The following is a 23,538-nucleotide window of genomic DNA, read 5'->3' on the forward strand; positions in this document are numbered from 1 at the left end:
GACATATCAATAGGAAAGAAAGGTGTAAAGCTTAAGTTTAAATTAAGTTCATAGACACGCTGCCGCTAAATATTCACAGGCAAATCCACAACTTAATACCGGGAATGCCTGTTAAACATCTTAGATTCACGAGTACCGATTTGGGTAGTGTACACTTCAATGAATGAAACCGGTTATCTTTACAACGGTTGACAACAAAGATGAGATGGTCAGGGATAGACTAGACAAACACGGAATATAACTTGAACACAACACATCCTCCAAATACGAACCTGATTGAAAGAAATAATGATAATCAAATCCTTGATGACACAACACTCATAACAGTCACAAAACAATTACATTGACAATCATGTTACATTATTTTTAAAATGTTTCCGTTTCTTTTTCATAACTTCTTTAACACACTTCTTCTCCGCTGCGAAGCGCGGGTATTTTGCTAGTATATATATATATATATATGTAGCCACCCGTATATTGGTATCCTGGCTGCAAAGTTGCAAAATGTATAACAGCACAGATGTACACAAAACCGAGTCCAAAACAGAACTGAGGGAACATGGAAAAGGTGGAGGCTTTTAAAGGGGAAGACAAGAAGTAAGGTAGGATGGGTCGGGCTCATCGGGGTCTTCAGCCATAGGCTCAAGTCCGGATGTGACGTCATAGGGGCCAGAGCCGACAAGGTCTTCCTTCATAGGCTTGGACCTGGAAGTGACGTCAACAGGACCAGGTGGTATGGGATGGTCTGCAGTAAAGCGAGCAAAAGAGTCTGTGCACTTTGCCACATCCCGGTCTGACTCGAGAATTGCCCTTACTCAAGCCCTTTAGCTGCCTCCTATGCGCACGTGTGTGACAATATATAATAAACTATTTTCAATGCGTGTAAATGCCAGATGTTAAGATGAATACTTGACAACCGTCTTTGTGTTGAAAATGGCCGTTTTTGGTAAGTTTTTCAAGCCTTTCTTCCGTGCCCCACAGTCTCCATTGTAAAGCGTCAGTGTAGGCAACATATATATATACAGTGGAACCTCAGTTTACGAGTGTTTTGCAAGACGAGCAAAAAATTTTACTAAATTTTGACTTGATAAACGAGCGATGTCTTGCAATACAAGTAGTATGGATACACTTTGTCTGCTGAGTGTCATGTGATCACAACTGAGCTGATGGTTCTTCTCTCTCTCTCTCCTTATCTCGCTCGCTCGTTCGCCCAGCACGTCTCTCTCTGTCTCTCTCCTTATCTCGCTCGCTCGCCCAGCGCGTCTCTCTCTCTCTCCTTATCTCGCTCGCCCAGTGGGTCTCTCTCTCCTTATCTCGCTCGCCCACCGGGTCTCTCTCTCCTTATCTCGCTCGCCAGCGCGTCTCTCTCTCTCTCTCTCTCTCCTTATCCCGCTCGCCCGTCTCTCTCTCTCTCTCTCTGGCAATAGTCTCCTATTCTCCGTCTGAGTCTGTGTGCCTCACTCATATAGTCAACATCCGTACGAGCGTACACTGTTTACTACAGCATTGTGACTGTGTGTGTGTGCACGCTGTGAAGTGCGAGTCCCCATCTTTCTCCCCAAAACACAAAGCTGAGTCTCAGTACTTTAACACCAGCTTTATTTAGCTTGAAACAGCAACAGTGCTGTTATTTATTGTAGCGGGATCTTTATAATGTTCCTTGTATGACCCATTGACAACAGGCGCTTATAGCATGTCTGCAATCTTTTTGGATGCGCTTATACGGTGAATTGCTACAGCGCTGGGAGACTGCGATTGTTTTGGGACGCTCTTCCGCGTGTCGTCCCGTTGGGTGGAATCCCACATGAGTTTAGAAACTCACACCAGCCATGATTCTTTTTAAAGGTAAAGTGCAGGTTAATTTGTATTACGTATTTTACTTTATATTTTGTATTAATCATTTTTATATGAATAGTTTTGGGTTGTGGAACGACTCATCTGAGTTTCCATTATTTCTTATGGGAAAATTCGCTTTGATATACGAGTGCTTTGGATTGCAAGCACGTTTATGGAACGAATTATGCTCGCAAGCCGAGGTTCCACTGTATATGTATATTTTATTTTTTTTTTTACATTTCTAGAAAATGCTCAACGTTAGAACACAATTTCACCATAAATGCACATATGGCATGTTTGTGAAGAAATAACTTTGACAAGAAGAATACCAAATGTATCTTTTAACTGATTATTAATATTCCACCGCGGTCAGTCTGTAGTTAGTTTGACGAGAAACGTGGGCCTCTCCTTCCTCAAAACGAAATAAGCAGTTTAGTATTATGCTTTAAATATTTTCATTATTCATAAGAAGTAGAGCTAATTTTCCTAAATGTGAAAAGAAGTCGCACAATTAATCCTGCGTTTTTGTTGTATTTTCATGTATTTAATATTTAAAGTGTGATGACTGCATTTTTGAGTTTGTTGATTTCTCGCTGTTGATCCATCTTCCATCATCTATACATACAACTACTTTAAATGGAAAAAACTCTTGTTCAAAAATTCATTTAATTTAATATGCAACGTGTTAAAAAGCCATCTTTTTCATTTGCTGTATTTATTGTCTTTATCTTTATAGATGAAGGTTATTATCAAGGAGGAAAATTCCAATTTGAAATAGATGTACCTGAAGCCTATAATATGGTGGTAAGTATTATATATTTTTCTTTTAGGCTGTAATGTTAATGTTTTTATTGTTATATTTAAACTACAAGTACAAACTAGTTCACAGTAAGCCATGGGGTGAGCTCCTCTCGGGCTCAGCTATGGGACGCCCTCTGGACCAGCTGGAGGTGGCGGTGGAGCAGAAAATGACAACAAACCTGAGGGCCATCATGAACAGAGCTACACATCCTCTCTTTGACACACCAACATTGATACTTTAGGCCAACAGAAATGAGCCTAGACACATTGCAGGGGCTCCTCCATTCTTAGGGCAGCATGTCTTTATTGTTCCCACACTGACTGCTCGTTTTTGTTTTCTTCTTTTTTTGTAATTCTTCGTGTGTATTTGAGAGGAGCTGTTTGTTATAATACAGTACATTCTCATTGTTCACGGGAGTTACGTTTTTTGAAAAGCCTCACAGATACAGAAAACGTGGATACTGAAGCATTGATACAATCGGAAAATGGGGTTAGGTTCTAGTGGGACACCAGCTCGGAGGGAGGATCGGCAGAGGGAGACAGAATTGAGCCGACGCGCTGGCCCCCTGAGCCTTGACAATGGTACTTCCACAGGTTCACCTATGGGAAACCTTGTCACAACTATATAGTCAAATTCGATCATCTTCTAGGCGCCCATCCAAGGCCGTAAGTGACTGCAGCAGGGCTGATTAGAGGACGTCAACCAAACCATCCAATCAGTAATGTATACAAAGGGCAAGGTCATAATCAGTGTAAGATTATTTATGGAAATTCCTTTATCGTTGGGAACAACTGCAAGCCCCTGTCCTCATCACAGGTCGGGTTCAAATGGCTTACTCACCCCTCTTGGTGCTGGTTACACACACGTTGATTCAATTAGTGTAGCTGCGCTAAGCCCCAGATATCTAAGGACATCACACAGACCCTTTTGTTTTCACTCAATGTCACGTGTCGCTCATGTGTGATGGGGCCTTTCTGAATTTATTTTTCCCCATGTCCGTCCCTGCCGCATTGCACAACCGCAGCCAGGATCATATTCACGAATGCATTCAATTAGACCGTTGGCGTCATGAACAGTGTTACGATTTTATAATAATGGATGAGCGAACCCATGGTGACGGAATCGGCGGATAGCAGGCTTTTCTAATAAAGTCATCTGTTTTAAGGGTTTAGTTTTAGTTAACTCGTTTGTTACGATTCACAACCCCGAATTCATTGTTTTCGTTTTAAACTGCTGTATTTAGATTTTAATTGTCTCCTCTATTTTCTTAACCAGCCATCAGCTAATAATGAGATGCAAATGACAAAGGAATCCACTAACATGCGTCCATTTAAACCTGTGTGTACGCTTCATGAAGTGTCCGTGTTAATGCAAAGCCCTGAAGTAAATGAGAGAGAAGGAAAGGACGACAAAAGGGTCCTGATGCTTTACCTGGGCTTGGGTGTTGAATTCTGCTTGATGCTGCTTGGCTGGATTCAGTGTCTTAGTATGTCACAAAATTATTTATAGAGTTTATTACAACTTCCATTTCTTTCCCTGTAGCCTCCTAGAGTCAAGTGTCTAACTAGAATATGGCATCCGAACATCACAGAGACGGGTGAAATCTGTTTAAGGTAAGGCACATTGTGGTAAGCATTTGATACCCCCACCAAACCATGAGCTGTTGGCATTTCATTTTGGGCAAAGTAATTACAGTTGGGCAGTATAGTAATGGCACATGGATCCAGCGTCTCCTGGGTTTGAATACCACAATCGACCCCTGACTCAGGAGCATGCATGCTCTTCTCATGTCCGTTTGGGCTTTTCTGGTTTTTTTTTTCCCTCCCCTGCCAGGTTTTCTGGCCATTCTGAATTGGTCGACCTGAGAAGGCCCCGTAGTGTGGACTGGCACTCAGTAAGTTTCAATTGGGTTAAGCTGCATCGAGAATACTACACTCACCGGCCACTTTATTAGGTACACCTTGCTAGTACCGGCTTGGACCCCCTTTTGTCCACCGTAATTCTTCATGGCGTAGATTCAGGAAGTTGCTGGAATCGTTCCTCAGGGATTTTGGTCTGTTTTGACTTCATAGCATCACGCTGTTGCTGTGGATTTGTCAGCTGCACATTCATGATGTGAATCTCCCGTTCCAACACATCCCAAAGGTGCGCTACTGGATTGGAGGCCATTTGAGTCCAGTGAACTCACTGTCATATTCAAGAAACCAATGGAGATGATTTGAGCATTGTGATATGTTGCGATATCCTGCCTGAAGAAGCCATCAGAAAATGAGTACACTGTGGTCATAAAGGGATGGACATGGTCAGCAACAGCACTCAGGTTGGCAATGGCATTTAAGTGATGCTCAGTTGGTACTAAGTGGCCCAAAGTGTTCCAAGAAAATATCCTCCACACCATTACACCACCGCCGCCAGCCTGAACCGTTGACACAAGGCAGGATTGATCCCAGCTTTAATGTTGTTGATGCCAAATTCTGATCCTACCATCCGAATGTCGCAGCAGAAGTTGAGACTCATCATACCAGGCAACGTTTTCCAATCTTCTGTTGTCCAGTGAATTGTAGCCTCAGTTGCCTGTTCTTAGCTGACCGGAGTGTCACCCAGTGGGGTCTCCTGTTGCTGTAGTCGACCTGCTTCAAGGTTTGACATGTTGTATGTTGAGCTGCTCTTCTGCATACCTCGGTTGTAACGAGTGCATATTTGAGTTCCTGTTGCCTTTCTGTCAGCTCACACCAGTCTGGCCATTCTCCTCTCCTCTGACATCAACAACTCCTTCTCGCCCAGAGTAGTGCCACCCACTGGATATTTTCCCTTTTCTGGACCATTTTCTGTAAACCCTACTGATGGTTGTGCGTGAAAATCTCAGCAGATCAGCAATTTCTGAAATCTTCAGACCAGCCCATCTGGCACCAACAACCTGCCACGTTCAAAGTCACTTCAGTCTCTTTTCTTGCCCATTCTGATTCTCGGTTTGAACTTCAGCAGGTCATCTTGACAATGTCTACATGTCGAAATGCTGCCATGTGATTGGCCGATTAGATATTTGCATTAACGAGCAGTTAAACAGGTGTACCTAATAAAGTGGCCGGTGAGAGTATATTGTGATACTGCAGTCATCAGTTAGCTGAATTGTAAATTTATTGGATGGTAATGCATTTTTGGGCCATTACCAGTTTTAGAGTCATTTGGCAAATTGTCCCACCATCTGCCAGTTTGAATGATTAAACAGAGTTATGTGAGGATCTTGTAACTTGATGTGTTTTAAATAGTGCAGTATAAAGAAGATTGAATGATATTGCATTTATAGGTGAGCAGTTCCTGTCTGGAAGTGTTTTAATGGATGTCATTTTCTTGTTCAAATTCACATTATCACCTCATCATTGTGATTGTCCCATATTTATTATTATTTGTTTCTTGACAAGCCATCAAAATGATTTGTGCTTTCTGTTTCAACACTACCAATGATAAGTGGCACATTTCTCTAGTGTTGGGATGCAAAAAGGTATCTGAATATAAAGAGGATAAGAGCCATCTTTGATAGATGTGCTGCTGTTTGTCTTTTTACTTTTTGTTCATTTATTTAGCAGCAAACACCTCCCATAGTAGAAGTCATAGGCCGCCTCTGATACCTGCATGAAACAGACAGCAAAGGCACCGGGCCCTTATTTTACTATTATAAGATATCAGAATACTCTACAATGGTCTTAATTCAATCAGTTTGTCTGCCCAGGCCCCTGCCTGACCGTACCTAGCATTCTGTATGTGTGTCTCACTCCACTGCACGCAAAATATCTGAAATATGAAAACCGCACAATGGCTACTTTCACACAGTTTACCTCATGCGTGACACAGAGTGCATTTTCATTTCCCTCCTTAATGTTATGTTTCTCCCCGGAAAAACAAACCAAAAATGTTAACATTTTTTTTTTTCAACAAGATAAAATGTCATTACGTGTAGCAGAAGCATGTCAATACCAAAACATGACCATAAATACCGTATGAAAGGAGCATCCAGTGCACTCCTGTCAGTGCACTGAAGCAGATTTAGAATGCGTCCTTCATGTGACGGGTTTTGAGACGCTCGCCGACACACAGCCCGGCGTCACAATCGGGACAGCAGATGCGTGTTTCTTTATACACTTTTCTTATATTTTTTTTCTGTTGCTTTCTCATGCATGGGTGCAATGTCAGTGTCTGATCTGCACGATCGACGCGTCCCTTGTGTTATTGCAGGCCATCGTGTGGTGCAAAGCTTCGTGATGTCCACATTTCCCCTGACTCAACGGTTGCCACTTTGTGAACAGACCATAGGGGGCTGACGTCTTGCTTGTCCTTGCATTCTGTTGCAGTTATTCTACCTTTATACTTTCTCGTATACGAAGTATAGGGAAAGTATTGGAATAACCCAAAGATTCAATGTCGAGATTTTGACCTCTATGACTGTCTCGTATATGTAGTGTAGAGAAACTATTGGAATTCTCTAAAAATTGCTTTTCGAGATTTTGATGAATCTCGACATTTTAGACCTCCCTGAGTCAGAAGAATACCATTTTTGGAATTCTGTATGTGTATGTAAACACAATAACTTGAGTATGCTTTCACTTAGATCATCCAAATTTTGCATACAAGTATAAGTTACAAAACATAGATTTCTATCAACCTTTGGGCTATGTCCACTAACCAGAAGTGGTACTTTACCTTTTATTCATGCAGCTTTACTTTTATAATAACTGTTCAATTTATTATTAATTTGATTTGTTGTTGATGGTTCTTTAATGTACATAAAGTAAAAATAGAATCATTGTCTTGCAGTTTACTTCTCAAATATCCATCCCCATATCTGAGTATACGAGAAAGTCTTGTCTCACAGTTACTGTTGCACCACGGTGAAGCTTCACACAACTGAATTCACCTGGCATATCGGAGTGATTCAATCGTACAGTGCTGTTTACGTCTGATGACCAGTTCACATCACCATCACTACCGTTGAATTGAGCAATGGTGCGGTTTCAGTTTGTTCTAAAACTGCCTCTACGGCTTTTCGTTTTCTGTTGGAGGCTCCGCCCTACTCATTTATGTGTTACTATAAAGTGCCAGAGTGCATAGAAATACTCATGAGTTTTATAGCCTTTTGTTAATGTATCCGCTAGATAACCGCTAAATGCTGTGCGGAGAGTTATTAAGGCTTAACACCATAATATGTATCATTACATGTCATCCTGAGCTTGACTCGGGTTTAACCGTTAATGCACAGATTTCTGAGCCTGAGACACAGGCAGGGTAAATGCTTAGGAGATTAAAAAACTACATTTTTAAATGAAGTCAATCTCTAGCCACACTGGTGTTTACTAAGATATCTCAGCCAAACACTAAAATGGCCAAAAACACAAACCGTATTTTATAGCCATTCGCCTTTACTGGGCATGCACACATTGGCTGAAATATTTTCCATGCTAGGCAGCTTGTGTTTACATACAGAAAACTGCAATCACAAATACATACAACCCCTGGCAAAAATGATGGAATCCTTACTCTCGGAGGGTATTCAGTCAGCTGTTTTATGTGCCAATAATTACAATAATTTCACTTAATCTCTTTTTGAGGTATGTTTTACAATGCCAGAATGTTCAACTGTTAAATAAAATAGTTTTATGTCTTATCTGTGGTTTGTTTTTTTGCAACCAAGTAAAACATCTGAATGAAGATACTGCAAGAGTAATGACTCCCATCATTTTTGCCAGGGGTTGTAAAACAAAACAATCGGATTCTTTTGTTTGGACTGCCCATGAGTTGAATTGTTATTGAGAGTAACACATCAGTAAAAGGCAAGCAAAGCGGCTGAGAAAATGTAATGAGCAGAAACCAGTCGGAAAAGAGCCACATGATAAGTATGACCCAATCAGAGTGCGACTAGAGTGTGCATTTTCCAAGTCCGCCGTTTTCTCCCATCCACACAGCAACAGTGAGCAAGCGTGTCCCCACCTCTGACTTTCCCAGATGGGATGGAATGGTTTCGTTTATGCCAGACTTAGGAGCCACTATGGCTGCCACCATGTTGCACCCAGGAAGCATTTCCGAGTCGGGTGGAACTTCTACCTGACAGGGGAGTCTCCTCCCAACGGCACCCTCTACAGGCACTCAAAGATCCCACCAGGGCCGCCAACCCAGAACTAAAACTCCCATGCAACCCTCCAGGTGACCAAGTGGGAGATGTGGACTGAGACACAAAAATAACCGGACACGGGGGTGACACTCAGTTGCCCAAGGTGGCAGTCTCCTCCTCTCATCCTGTAGTACTTGCCCCTCGAACTTACAATGGGAACAGCAACCATCCTGGATCGGGATGCCCGTCCTTCCCATAATGGCCTCCTGGACAGGTAAGAGAACACCTCCAGTCCAAGTTGGTATGCCAGTCCAGCCACACCTTCCATTACAGGAGAAATAATTGTATTTTATCTTTTGAAATTGAGAGAATGAAGATGGCTTTCAAGGAGACTGAATACGTTTTTAAGGAACTGTTATCTCTACAGACTCGTATGAGGTTTTGAAGAGCAGGGTCACATGGGTCTGCTGGAGCCTATCCCATCTAGCACAGGGCACTAGGCAGGAACAAACCCTGGACAGGGTACCAGTCCCTCTCAGGGCAAACAATTACACACACAAAATGGCCAATTTAAGAGCGCCAGTTCACCTAACCTGCATTTCTTTAGACTGTGGGAAGAAACCCACACAGTCACGGGGAGAGCATTCCAACTCCATGCATTGAGTACCCTGGTATCCTTACTGAGTGCTACCACTGCGCCACTATGATGCCCTTAAATTGGAACAGCCAAAGCAAAAACATACCGTGTGAGCAAAAAAATTGGAAAGGAGTCGATTTAACTGTAGTGTGGATGACGTCAACTTCGTTCTCTGCCAGGTGTCACTGAACGTGCAGCGCCAGCAGCACATCAGTCTTAACGTCTGTGCTGAGAGAGAAGCACAAGGGCACCATAATTAGAAGTCGCTTTTTAATACAGCAGAGTTGTTTCCCTCATTCTTTGTATATGAAGGACATGTAAGATGATAATATCTCTCATTTTATGGTAAGTCCACATGTGGGGGGCAAAACATACCCTGTGTGTTTAAAAGTTGGAGCTTTTTCTTTACATCCTATGTCATTTTGTCAGGTCAGGGTGCTGAGAGCTACCAAGATTTAAGACAGATTGTAACACTCCCTTGAAATGCTCATAACAACAAGAACCGCGCCATACTGTGCGTTTAAAACAAACACATACTAAGAAAAAGATTGCTGATGAGAAATTTAAAAAAATGTAGGAGAGTACGCTGTCGAGACCGTGCTGCGTGATTAGCTTCAGAAAAACTGCGCTGGCCTTAATCTGTTGCCTGTAACTTTTACCCATTGCTTTTATCAAATGATTCATCGTTTTAAAAGCAGATAGTCACCAAGGCCCACGTACTGTGTATGGTATCTGCACATGCAGTACCAGCAGATATGCCAGGCACTGAGCTCGGAGAAGTGATGTGGGTGACATTCAGATGTAATATTTGATACACGTGAAGGGCCCATAGGATGAAGTAATGCGGTGACAGCCACCGCCCGCCGATCTCTGCAAGTGTTTTGCTTTTGTGTGTAGTGAATATTAAAAGTCTGCAGTGAATACCTTTTAACATTGTCTTATGACTGCCACATCAACTATTGTTGTTTTTGCAACGGAATCAAAGTCTGATTTATAATAACTGATACAGTAGCTGTTACACAAAACGGAATCAGATATCTGTCAGAATTTACAACTGGTAGTCTAAACTAATTTGTGTTTCTAGGGAAGGCCCAATGATGCAGTGCTTAGCAGTGCTGTCTCCTGGACCCAGCATTATAGATTTCAAATCTTGTGGAGATGGATTGTGCAGTACGCTGGTACTGAGAAAGCACCGAAACATTAAAAACGGTACGGCAGCAGCATTTCATTTATTTTGGTACCAGAAGTAAATAGTAGTTTTGAAGCACTTTGCATGCAGTCATTTTATTAGTCCATCTGTCCTCTTCCGCTTATGCGAGGTCGGGTCGCGGGGGCAGCAGCTTGAGCAGAGATGCCCAGACTTCCCTCTCCCCGGCCACTTCTTCCAGCTCTTCCGGGGGAATCCCGAGGCGTTCCCAGGCCAGCCGGGAGACATAGTCCCTTCAGCGTGTCCTGGGTCTTCCCCAGGGCCTCCTCCTGGTTGGACGTGCCCGGAACACCTCGCCAGGGTGCCGTCCAGGAGGCATCCTGATCAGATGCCCGAGCCTCCTCATCTGACTCCTCTCGATGTGGAGGAGCAGCGGCTCTACTCTGAGCTCCTCACCCTATCTTTAAGGGAAAGCCCAGACACCCTGCAGAGGAAACTAATTTCAGCCGCTTATATTCACGATCTCGTTCTTTCGATCACTGCCCATAGTTCATGACCATAGGTGAGGGTAGGAACATAGATTGACTGGTAAATTGAGAGCTTTGCCTTACAGCTCAGCTCCTTTTTCACCACGACAGACCGATGGATAGCCCGCATCACTATGGATGCCACACTGATCCGCCTGTTGATCTCACGCGCCATTCTTCCCTTACTCGTGAACAAGTTTTTATTACATTTTGACAGTACGGATGCATCGTAACTAGTGATAAATTATTGCACTGTAACTGTATAGTGTTACTTTGTATTACACAGTATGTTCAGAGTAGTTACACTGTACTTATACAGGTAATTACATAGTAGTTACAGTGTAGTTATGAACACTTAATGTAAAGTGTCACCAAATTATGCAACCTGGGTGGGTTCATGCAGTCTTCAGATCACAGTTCCCCGATGGCCCAGTTACTAACCGTATATACTCACATTTTAAGTTCTCCCGCAGATAAGTCTGGGCTTGATTTTACTGATTAGTTTCTGGCAAATTCTATAAGACAAGCCACAGACATTTAAGTGGAGCTTACAATCTGCTTATCTGCTGGACTCTTTCCAAGGAGCTCCATCTCCGGCAAGAAATCTTTCTTTTCATTTTCTGATCATGGGTAGATAAACAAGAACTACCGTATATACTCACATATAAGTTGGGTCTTGAAACCCGAAAAATCAATCATAAAATCATACCCCGACTTATACGCCCATTGAAAAATACGACACTTAAATTTTTTTTTTACTTCGTGCCTCCTCCAATCTTGCACCAGTTTCTCAGACTCATTGAATTTTGTTGCAGCAGCACACTTACCAATTTCTTTCACTACTTCAATGACTTTTAATTTTAAACCAACTTTATATTTTCTTCTGATCGAACGCTCCATCGTAGATAAGGGATGCTGTTACGATAAAGGTGTATGAGGGTGTGAGATACGAAAAACACAAAACGGTGCAAACATCATTTCGGAATAGTTCGGGTATTACCGTGTGGTCAAGTAGGCACAATACATAGCAAAAAAAAATAGACTGTGTGCTCCGTGGTTACTCTCTCGGGTGGGCATTAGCATATCATAATCCCATCATAATCAATAGCATGAGGTTTCCGCATTCGACTTATACCAACATTATAAAATACCAGAAATTATACTGTAAAATCAAGTCCCGACTTATCTGCGAGTATATACGGTAGTCCTCAATGTTCATGTTTACCAACGTGACTAACAGCCCCTCAAAACAGGCGAAGGGAATGCCAGCAGAATTCAAAGTATAAGAACGTGCAGATGATAGTCTCACCTTTGTTGAAGCACACGATTTAAAATACTTATCGGGTTTACACCTCCTCGATTACAGCCTGCCACCTCTTGATCCAAATTTATTGTGATAAAGTTGTTTGTCCTTTCTGCCGAAGGAATGCTTATCATGGCAGGAACACAAAGTGTTTTACGGTTTCCTCTGAGGAATCACCCATTACCGGAACGAACCGCCTTTAGCAGCGCCATATTTACGGGTGTTTTCAGCTTTTGTGAAGAAAGTCAGCCTGACAGAGTTTTACAAAGAAAAACAGAGTTGGGGAAGAAGTGGCAGAACTGACGGAGACCTGTGTGCACAGACACAAGGCTGGCGTGGCTGCCATCTGCTAAATACCAACTTGAAGGCAGTGAGCGCTTTCTGCAGTCAGTTATTTTCAGTTTTTGTAATTCATGAAGCTCACTTTTCAGAGATCTGATTTCAGTCTTTTTCTTAACTAAATCCATTGGGATGCAATGTTGTATCACAATAAAGTCTGGAAATATCCAGGTGGTGGAATACTTTTTTTAGGCCCTGTATGTCTGCAAGTACAACCGACATCTGCCCTCTCGGTGGCATCACCAGCACATGGCTTAAAACACAAACAGTTGGAGCGGATTCTGCAGGAGATGGCGTGGGGACTAACAGTGAGCACCGGTGACTCATCCTTTCTCATTCAAGACAAGTTGTAATGGAACACAACATGCGGCTTAACTCGGAGAGCGAGAGAGAAAAAGTACACATTTAAGACTCGTGAGATGTCGTTTAATAAAATAGTTTTAGATAAGAAAAAAAAAACAAACCCTTAATCTTATCAAATTAGATTACATATCATTTAAAATTGCAATGGATTCCCCTTCTTAATGAAATAAAAACTGCAATTCACAATTTTCAGACACAATTAGTGCAGAAATCACAACGGCAGGACACTCGGTTATAGTCCTGTATTGGGCCGTGAAGTAGAAAACAAATCATTAGGTTATCGATAGACCGACTCCAACTTGTAATATAATGTGTTAAAATTTCCAATTTCACATTTGCTAATTTGTTTGCTTCGTTTTTACTCAATTGTTAAGTGCTGCTGTTAAAAATTCACTTCAGAAGAGGTCACCCACCTGACGCTCAGCCTGTTCAGGCCCGGCCAGCACTTGGAAAAGCTGGGGCTGCGGCTGCAAGAGGTGGTGGTGAAACCAGCAGGGGGCGCTTACCCTGTGCTCTGAATGTGGAAACCAATGCCACAGTGCAGTGACAGGACACTGGGCTGTAAAAATGGCGCCGTTCTTCGGATGAGACATAAAACCGAGAGTCCTGACTCTTTGTGGTCATTAAAGATCCTTCGCAAAGAGTTAAGGATGTCCCGGTGTCTTGGTTATTCTGGCCCCCTAATCACCCCCTGTCTCTTAACTGACCATCTCTTTCACCACTTCACCACCTAATAGCTCATGTGTGGTGAGCGTACTGGCGCAAAAATGGCTGCCATCGCATCCTCCAGGTGATCCTACAACATTAGTGGTGGTTGAAGTTGCTCCTTACCCTCTTTGTAAAGCACTTTGAGTAGTGAGAGAAGTGCTATATAAATGTAAACAATTATTATTACTAGGGGTGCCAAAGCCCCCTGGCACCTTTGGAACCCAACCTCCAGTTGCGGCCAGAATATTAGTAAAATCTGTAAATGTACAAAAGAAAAATGATTATATATTGGAGTCAAAATCATGAATGTCTATAAATATGTAAAAGAAAAATTATTATTTAACGGAGTAAAAATCATGAAATGAGAATCAAATATTTACTTTCTTACCGATTGGACTAAATAAACGATCCATTCATTTTAACTGACATTCTTATAGATAAAAAAAAACAAACTTTTTTTTAAAAATGACTCATTTAAATAACAGGAAAAATCACAAAAAAACTAAAGTGGTATGCAATGGGTCATCGTAACTTGACCTTCTTTATTCCGGAGGTGGAGTGGTGGCTCTGAGGTTAGGGATCTGCACTGGCAATCGGAAGGTTGCCGGTTCGAATCCCGTAAATGCCAAAAAGGGACTCTGCCCTGTTGGGACCTTGAGAAAGGCCTTTAACCTGCAATTGCTGAGCGCTTTGAGTAGTGAGAAGAGTGCTATATAAATGCAAAGAATTATTATTATTATTATTCCTGTGAAAGAAAGTTTACTCGATCAAAAATCAAAACCGCAACTTTCTTGATAGTTTAGTTTATAATTTAAAAACGGAATAAGAATCTGAAAATCTTACAACATCACATCAAAGTTCGATAAATTCTGAAAAGAATGATACCAAACATATATATGTAGGTTTTAAAATAAGCCAGATTTAAAGCGTGACATAAAATCGTTGCACTTTCAGACTTGGGCTTTTATATATACAGGGTGGTCCAGATCTAATTATGCAGATCCAGATCGTCTGGATGACTTTGATTTATGTGAGGACGATTCCAGTTTGGTGCGAAGATGATTCTTCATGTTGTCCGTTTGCACACTTCTCAGTGGTCCGGGATTTTTCGGGTGATTTTATATGTAATAAACTTAATACCGTATTTACGTGTGTACCACGCACACATTTTTTCCCGAAAATTAGCATTAGAAAATCAGGTGCGCGTCATACACGAGGAAATGTAATTCTGTAATGTTTACTTCTTCTGATTGGGCTCACTCACTCGCCCGCCCGCCCACTCACGCTCGCTCTCTCTCTCTCTCTCTCTCTCTCTTGCTCGCTTGTTCACTCGCGCTCCCTCACGCTCGACAGCACTCTCTCTCTCTCTCTCTAAACGCTTATTATACAATCGCAATGTGCGTTGTACACGGGGCAAAACTTTTTTCGAGATATTGTTTGTAAAAATTAGGGTACGCGTCTTACATGGGGGGCGCATGGTACACGAGTAAATACGGTAAGTTATAGCGTAATGAAAATTGCATAATTAGATCTGGACCACCCTATATAGTGTTGATTAAAACACACACTTATTTAGGGTGGCATGGTGGCGCAGTGATAGCGCTGCGCCACTGTCTCTCAGTAAGGAGACACCAGGGTTCACATCCTGAGTCCTCCCTGTGTGGGGTTTGCATGTTCTCCCCGTGTCTGTGTAGGTTTCCTCCCACAGTCCAAATATATGCAGGTTAGATGCATTGGCGATCCTAAATTAGCCCATATGGGTTCGTGCTGCCCTGCGATGTCCTGGGAATCGTTCCTGTTTTGCGCCCTATGCTAGCTGAGATGGGCCCCAGCACCCCTGTGCAGGAAAAAGCCGGTTAGAAAATGACTGACATATTTATTTAATGGAGTCTACTAACACATAGAATTGTATTCTGCTATTGCTATTAATTATTTGAATAGGTGCTTATTGTTACAAAACAGATTAATAGGAAGTAAATAAAAAATGAGGACCGCTCCAAGTTTTATATCAGTTGACTTAGTCGCTGAACGCACCAGAATGTTACGCCGTGCCAACATAATCCAGTTTGCGTAATTGGCCTGCACAGTCACAGCACTGTAGCTTTGTTCTCGTTTCCTCTTTTTCACTTACCGCACGATGTGAAGCAATAAAAGCATTGATTTGTAATTATGCGGGCTCAGACATTCCTGCTTTTCATACACCACTAGATAAACAAGTAGAAGGGAGTCTTTGTTTTTTATTTTTTTTTTATTTTCACAATTCATGTGCTGAACTGTGGTCGAACGTAATGGAAAATGTGACCGTTATGACATATTGCCGTAACGTCTGCATTTCTCCAGCCTGTTTTCAAATCGATTGATTTCTTGATTCACTCGCTTTATCAATGTATTCTGCGCCATTAGTCTTTGTGTCTGTTTTATTGTACCCTGGAAGGAAAAAAAAAGCCCTTACTTATTAATCTAGTTGAAATTCTTGTATCTTGTAAATAAGTTTAAAATGTTACAACGCATTGCTGGCGGAAATTGTCATTTACTGCATGTTTTAGAAATGAATAATTAATAAAGAAATGGCGCTCAAGTAGTTGGTGTTGTTTGGGTGCCTTAGCACTAATGTGCATTAATCACACTTCATGTCTTTCAGTTTGTGTGTTTTTATTTGATCTTTTGGTGATTTATTTGCAGTCTGCTGAGAGAACATTCGATAGATGGAACAGGCTGGGCACCGACCAGAACATTAAAGGTATTTTGTTTTTATCTTCATTAAATTGCTCAGCTAAACTTTTAAGCTTTCATGCTTGGCCTTTTAATATTTGACCGATGGAAGCTGTTTTGGTTCATTTGGACTGCACTTTAATTCTCAGCTGTTAGACAATTAAGGTGCTGTGTGCAAAGGATTGGACATGTGACCATTTTGTAATCACTTTTCTTTATCTTGTTTTATAATAATTATTGATTTCAACCCATTTAACTGACGCGAATAAGCACATAAATATACAACACTTTAGAGTTCTCACTTTATTTGGATGCCTGTACCCATCAGTATCGTGATACGTGCATTTCTTAATAATAAAATAATAATTTATTACATCTATATAGCGCTTTTCTCACTAGTCAAAGCACTTTACATAGACCGTGTGTAGTACTCCCTGGATGATGCGATGGCAACCATTCTTGTGCCAGTCCGCTCGCCACACATTAGGTGATGTAAGGGCTGAGAGTGAGAGTTAGCCAGTTACAGACAAGGGATGATTAGGGGGCCGGAATGGACAAGGCTGTGATGGGCAGTTTAGCCAGGACATCGGGATTCAACCCGCGCTTTATGAAGGATGCCCAGGGACCTTTGATGGCCACTGAGAGTCAGCTTTGCATCTCTTTTAAGTCACTGTCTTCGCCAGGAAGCTGTGTGTGGGAAGGTGCTTTTTTGGAGGACAATGATGGCCTTCTTATTGAGTGTCGTTTTTTGTACCTGTTATGCTGAACTTTAGTATAAATCAGTTACAGAAGCAGTATGTGAAAATGGCCGACTTGAAAGGATAACAAACTGCAGGTACATCAGTGCACAATCGTATTAATTGATGGCTTCATCAAATGGTGAAGGTCAACATTTTCTTGAAGAAGTTACTAGGTTTGTATCAGGGCTATGGAGTCGGAGACAGTTTTGGGTACCTGGAGTTGGCAAACAAGTACCAACTCCTAATACATTTAAATAGTAATGAAAAAATAATACAGCAAGTTCAAATGTCCCATTTCACAAACAATAGTCCTAATGAAGTCCTTCTCTGATGTAAGAATAAAGCCCAGTGCATAGTTGTGTTACTACTAGCGTGAAGTTCAGCTGAGCGATTATACATCCTGACATTCACTTATTGTAATCTGGATTATGGTACGTTACAAAAAGGGTTTTCATTTGATTTCAGATCTAATGTGTCTAACAAGTTGATTTGAGTGTAAACAAGTGTAATGGTGTAGGTGGAGGTGATGTGTGTTCAGGGGTTCAAACTGGCCAATACGGTAGAGAGTCCACGTCCTAGCCAGTAGTTCTATGGTTAAATGACGTGGATGTTGCCTTCCTTCAGTCAACATGGAAAATACATCAGCATATTAAATACAGAGGAGTCGGAGTCCAGGGTACCAGAAACTAAGGAGTCGAAGGATTTATCTACCGACTCCACAGCCCTGGTTTGTATGGTGTTGATAGTAACAGTTAACTTGCAAAACTGTCAGTTCATTTTCCCTGTTTGTAGACTTTTTTCATCTCGGTTTGAAATCCGTCTGAATTGTACTTGTTCATTGTCAGGTTTGCCCACGTTTGGTGTTGAATTGTTAGAGCTAATGCATTTATTGTGTATTGTCCCTATGGAAGGGTGAATGTCATAACTAGTAAGGGTGACATTCAGCACAGTAGGGGCCAGCATGACACTGTCTGATGGCTGTGGGCAAAAAAAGATTTACTAGCAACTCCTAGACGGAGCTCTTGGCTGAAATTGCACCAACATGCTGGAAACGGGCAGCGCTCGACTCCGTGCACTGTACATTTGTACTTGTTCACTGTACGCGAACCTGAGGTCAGTCCTGTGATACACACGACTTTCCTGATCAGTTCTTTTGGGCCTCATTACTTTTATGCTGATGTATTTGTTCGTATTGGATTTATTCACAAAGAGCATTTGTTTTGTCTGTCTGTGAACTCGCATCTTATCCAAACTGCTTGGATTGGGTCTTGCTAGCCTTGATGATGCTCATCAGATCAGTTATTCATTGTTGTAACTTGCTTAACTGTTAATGAGTGTCTTGGAGAAGACCTCTGACTCCCTGAATGATAGTTGGTCACGTAACCTACGCTGATCTCGTTCTGAATAGAAATACACTACGTGCATACAGTATATCATACATGTATGTGTCTGTGTGTGTGTGTCTATATGCAGTAAACATTATGTATTGCCTTAATAAAAAAGAACAAGTGTCTGTGTATCTGTGTGTCCCTTTGTGTGTATCTGTGTCTCTCATTCCAACAGACGGCACATCACAGACATTTGCGGTAATGCATTTTATTACTACAAATGTTTGTGAGGTGCCATTTGTTGGAATGACAAATGCATTGCAATTTTTATTATATTCAGAACAAAATACGTTTCAGTTTTGCACTGCAAATGTTGATGGCGAGGTCAACGTTGATTACTCAGATTTCTACCTGTCTTAGACGGGTAGCACAGCAAATAAATACACACACGGACACACCTGCACGCTGCATATATACAGATATGTGGGAGAGAACCTGGAGTACCCAGAGAAAGACCTGGGGAGAACACACAGAGCGACGCTGAATATGTAAGCTGAACCCTGGGCCACCATGCTGCATCCTACTCTTAACACTTGTTTTTAGTTATAGATTTTATATGGAAAATGTTTAAAAGATTTTCATTTGTTTGTCTGTATGTCCCTCATTCCAACATTACAAACATTAATACTGCTTTTATGACTCCCATACCAAATGGCATAGAGTAGAGACACATACTCTGCATTTGTCATTCCAACAGATGGTGCAATGCATTTTATTGCACTATAATTACAAAATCCATTCCAATAGAGGCCAAATAATACAAAGAGTACACAACACGTGTTTTACCCTTATTGGGGCTCATCAGGTGTACGCACCTTTGCTTCCCCTTTTACAGGGATCAAACCTCGGTCGTCTGTACCTGAGGGGAAGCATTTGTGCCATGGTGGCTGGTTCGCTTACTTGACAGAATGAAGATCAGAGTATTACATTCATAGTCCTGACTCACGATCTGATTATTTGGATACTGCTGTGGCGCAATGTCACAGGCTTTACCTCAGGCACTGATGTCCGAGGTTCGACGCTCTTTGTTTTATTTGGCACATACTGTATCACATATCTATAATCTGCTTCTCACAACTGAGAGGACGTGGTGAATGTTTACTGACCGGCCGACCAACTACAAACGTTACCTGGTTGGTAACCATCCAAATAATCACACTGTAATTCAGACATATGAAACAAAAAAATACATATATATATATATATATATATATATAATTATAATAAAAAATATCCCGGGACGAGACTTTGTGCCAAGAGATTTAACCACACCCAGGGCCGGAAATAAAAGACAAAGAGTAGAAGATAAAGTAGAATGTCCTAAAGAGGTTCAAAAATATTGACACAATACACATATAGAGTGGGTTAGAGATAGTGAAAGTACTAAAATTCGAAAGTCTCAAAAAAATGATAGTAAAGATCGCATTAGCGCAAACAAATGGAAATTATTACTCGGTGAAAAAACGGAACAGCGAAAAGATATATATATATGGACATAGGTGATATGACAGAAGTATTTAGATATTGTTTGGCTTTAAACTTTAAGTCGGAGACTTGTTGATCATCTAATTCATGTTGCTATCAGGGAAAAGTTGTGTTTCTTCCCAATGAAGAGTTAATCCGTGAGAATTTAAAGTTTTGTTATTTGGTTGAAAGTGAAATCCACTTATGCAAGCGTCAGAGATGCGAAGTGGCTGGCGTGTAGTGCAGGCCAGTGGGGGGGTTGGCAAGCGAAGCCCCCTAGTATGTGTGTGTGTATATATATATATAGGGTGGTCCAAATCTAATTATGCAATTTTCATTACCCTGTAACATAAGTTTATTACATAGAAAATCACCCAAAAAATCCCAGACCATCAAGAAGTGTGCGAACTGAGGACATGAAGAATTGTCTTTGCACCGAACTGGAATCGGTCCCCGCATTAATCAAAGTCATCCATAGATCTGGACCACCCTGTGTGTGTGTGCGTGTGTGTGTGTGTGTGTGTGTGTGTATATATATATATATATATATATATATATATATATATATATATATATATATATATATATATATATATATATAGTATACAGTATATATACACTCACACTCTCTCTCTCTCTCTCTCTCTATTAGTGATTTTTTTTTTGTTGAATGGTTAACACATCAGAATCAGTTTAAAGCAGGGCTGTGGAGTCGGAGACAATTTTGGGTACCTGGAGTCGGAGTCGGCAAAAAGTTAACCGACTCCGACTCCTACTCCTACTAAATTTAAATGGGAATTAAAAAAGTAAGTTGAAATTTCCCAATTCACAAACAGTCATAATGAACTACTTCTCTGCTGTAAGAATAAAGCCCAATGCATGCAGTGCATAATGTTACCACAAAACGAACATGTCAAGTAACCATGAAGCATGCTTTTCATTGACTGTATGCGCCACTATATGGGATGTAATGCACAGGTAAGGTGCGGCACCGCTTTCCATTGTGTCGTGTTCCACTGTTACAGGGAACTGTGAACCTAGCCTAAAGCCCCCCATACATTTACAGATGCACTGACGATTTTTCGGCCGTTCAACGAGTCATCACGCCAAACGCCTGAAAATCATCTGGTGTTTCTCAGCTCCGTCGGCTCCCCTTTGCTATGCGCTAGTGAAGGGGGCCGAAGGAGCCGAGAACACAGATCTCCCTACCTGTCTCCAGCAGAGGCTCGTTCTGCTGACACAATGCACTAAACTTCCGGCTGGCTGACAGAGGAGACAGCCACTGCAGCAGACAGAGGCATCACATTACTTTGGATGGAGGCGGTGGTCGAGATTTTCGGCAAGCTGGATCTGCCCGTCCATGTGGACACACGCAATCAGCGGCCGCCAATCAATTGTGTTTGTCTTTAATCTGGCATTATAGTAGAGTGTTGGCTTCCTAGCCAGTAGTTCTGTGGTGAAATGACATGTATGTTGCCTTCCTTTCCTTCAATGGATGTAGAAAATACATTAGCATAGTATATACATATAGAGGAGTCGGAATATTTAGAAACTGAGGAGTCGGAGCATTTATCTAGCGACTCCACAGCCCTGGTTTAAAGTAGTGGATACAGAAGATGACAACAGAAATTTCAAAGGAATTCATATTTCTATACTGTATGTGAATTGTAAATATCAACATAATGTTTGAAAAAAATATATGGAGGATATAAGTGGGATGCCACAGACTTGGGTGCAGTTATTATTGTGCAGCCACTGTAGTCCACCTGCCCGTTCATTGTGGCAGTTTTTCTCTTACTTGTTCACCATTATTAAATTTACTTTTTGATGATGTCAGATTTTTGTCAGGGCCTTGAGATCAATCCGTTACTGTAGTGAGAACCGTTTTTACTTGTGTTATGTGTGGAGATTTGTACCTGTTAGTCAGGACATGTCGCTTCTATAGGGTGGTCCAGATCTAATTGTGCAATTTTCATTACGGTATAACAGCGTGCAACGCAGGATGTTGGAGGAATTTGGACCGCCTGCAGTGCACAGGAACGCAATCTCCCAAATCAACAAAATGTTTGACTAGACTGGTAGCGCCAATCACCCGAAATTGTATTGTTTTCCTGCATTGCATTAAGAGTTGCATAGTTAGATCTGGACCACCCTGTATATGAGGTATGCGTACAGTATGTCTGAATATCTTCATTCCAGTCAGAGCTTCATTGTCATATGTCCAGTATACAAGAGTCATGAAATTCACATTGGAGTGTCTGCCTCTCAGAATACAACCATCAAGCGGTGCCGCCTCGCATCGTGGGGTTCACATGCCGTGTCCTCCCTGCGTGGAGTTTGCAAAGCAGTTTGAGTCGTGAGAAGAACACAATTTAAATATAAACATTTATTTATTATTATTAACAGGGTAGCAGTGCAATAATACAGGACAATAAAAACTAAACTACAGAGCACAAGCTATGGCGCAATAGCCAACAACATATAGCCTGGTGAAATAAATAAATAAAAATGAGGTAGAACATGATGAAAGAATAAATAAAGCGCCCCGTATTCAGTGAGGAGCTATTTCGATTTATAAATAGCGAGCCGTGGATATTATGACCAGTTTTGCCGTGTATTTATTAGGCGCCTTGGGATTGAGTTCACTGTTGAAAAGCATCGTACAAAATAAATGGAGTCGTCTTTCTTTCTTTCACACGGCATTAGTCAGTCTGTAATAATATTTGTGCTTGCTGTTTCTTCACTCCTCGGTTATTAGTAACGACAGTAATTATGAAAATACTGCTGGCTTTGACTTCTTCTTCTTCTTATGACAGGTTTGAGGCACAGTATGTTTTCATTTGGTAGGTTATAGCTTGTTATTTTTTTTTGTATTCTATTAGCTGACATTAAATTACATTTATTTGTGTCGTATTTCAGTCAACTATGATATGTTGCTTTTACTTGGCAGTCATGAACTGTGTGATCAGGTTCTTTACAGAAGCTTTTACATGTGGCTGGCTTCTTGTTTGTGATGTCAGTTCATTTTTTATCACAGTCAGTTGTTGTTTTATTTTATTTTTACCCGTACTTTCCTGACGTGTCCGTCTCCTCCAAGTCTCTTTAATCTTTGCTGTTCTGGACTCTCAAATCAACTGCCATGGCGTCTCTTTTATTAGGCCAGGTATCCTTCAGAAGCTGCTGATCAAAGACATGGTGCAACAGGTCCTCAGTTTGCCTTTCTGTTTCCCGTTTTTGATAAGTGACGTCTTTAAAGATTTGCCTTTTCCTGCTTGTAAATAAAATTGTTTTCTAAGTTCACTGAACAGGAGGAGAAGCACCGGTTTTCTTCATTTTGTTCAGCTATTGCTAAATGCAATAAATACAAATAATGCATTTTATACCTCATTTGCTCAGCGATGTGTGTTTTTTTTTTTTTTTTGGTTTGATAAAAAGAAAAAGTTTTGTCTTTAATTGTCATTTCTTAAGT

General features: G+C 41.3%; 1 protein-coding gene across 1 annotated transcript in view; it reads left to right on the forward strand.

The window, feature by feature from the left end:
* ube2f (ubiquitin-conjugating enzyme E2F (putative)) overlaps nucleotides 1-23,538 on the forward strand; it is a 149,937-nt gene that overhangs the window by 66,907 nt on the left and 59,492 nt on the right. Inside the window, exons 5-7 of the mRNA XM_039755316.1 lie at nucleotides 2,573-2,640; nucleotides 4,181-4,251; nucleotides 16,448-16,505. Coding sequence (XP_039611250.1) covers nucleotides 2,573-2,640; nucleotides 4,181-4,251; nucleotides 16,448-16,505 — 197 coding nt within the window. The remainder of the gene's footprint in view (nucleotides 1-2,572; nucleotides 2,641-4,180; nucleotides 4,252-16,447; nucleotides 16,506-23,538) is intronic.

The sequence above is a fragment of the Polypterus senegalus genome, chromosome 6 (genome assembly GCF_016835505.1).
Source record: "Polypterus senegalus isolate Bchr_013 chromosome 6, ASM1683550v1, whole genome shotgun sequence".
Classification (NCBI taxonomy): Eukaryota; Metazoa; Chordata; class Cladistia; order Polypteriformes; family Polypteridae; genus Polypterus; species Polypterus senegalus.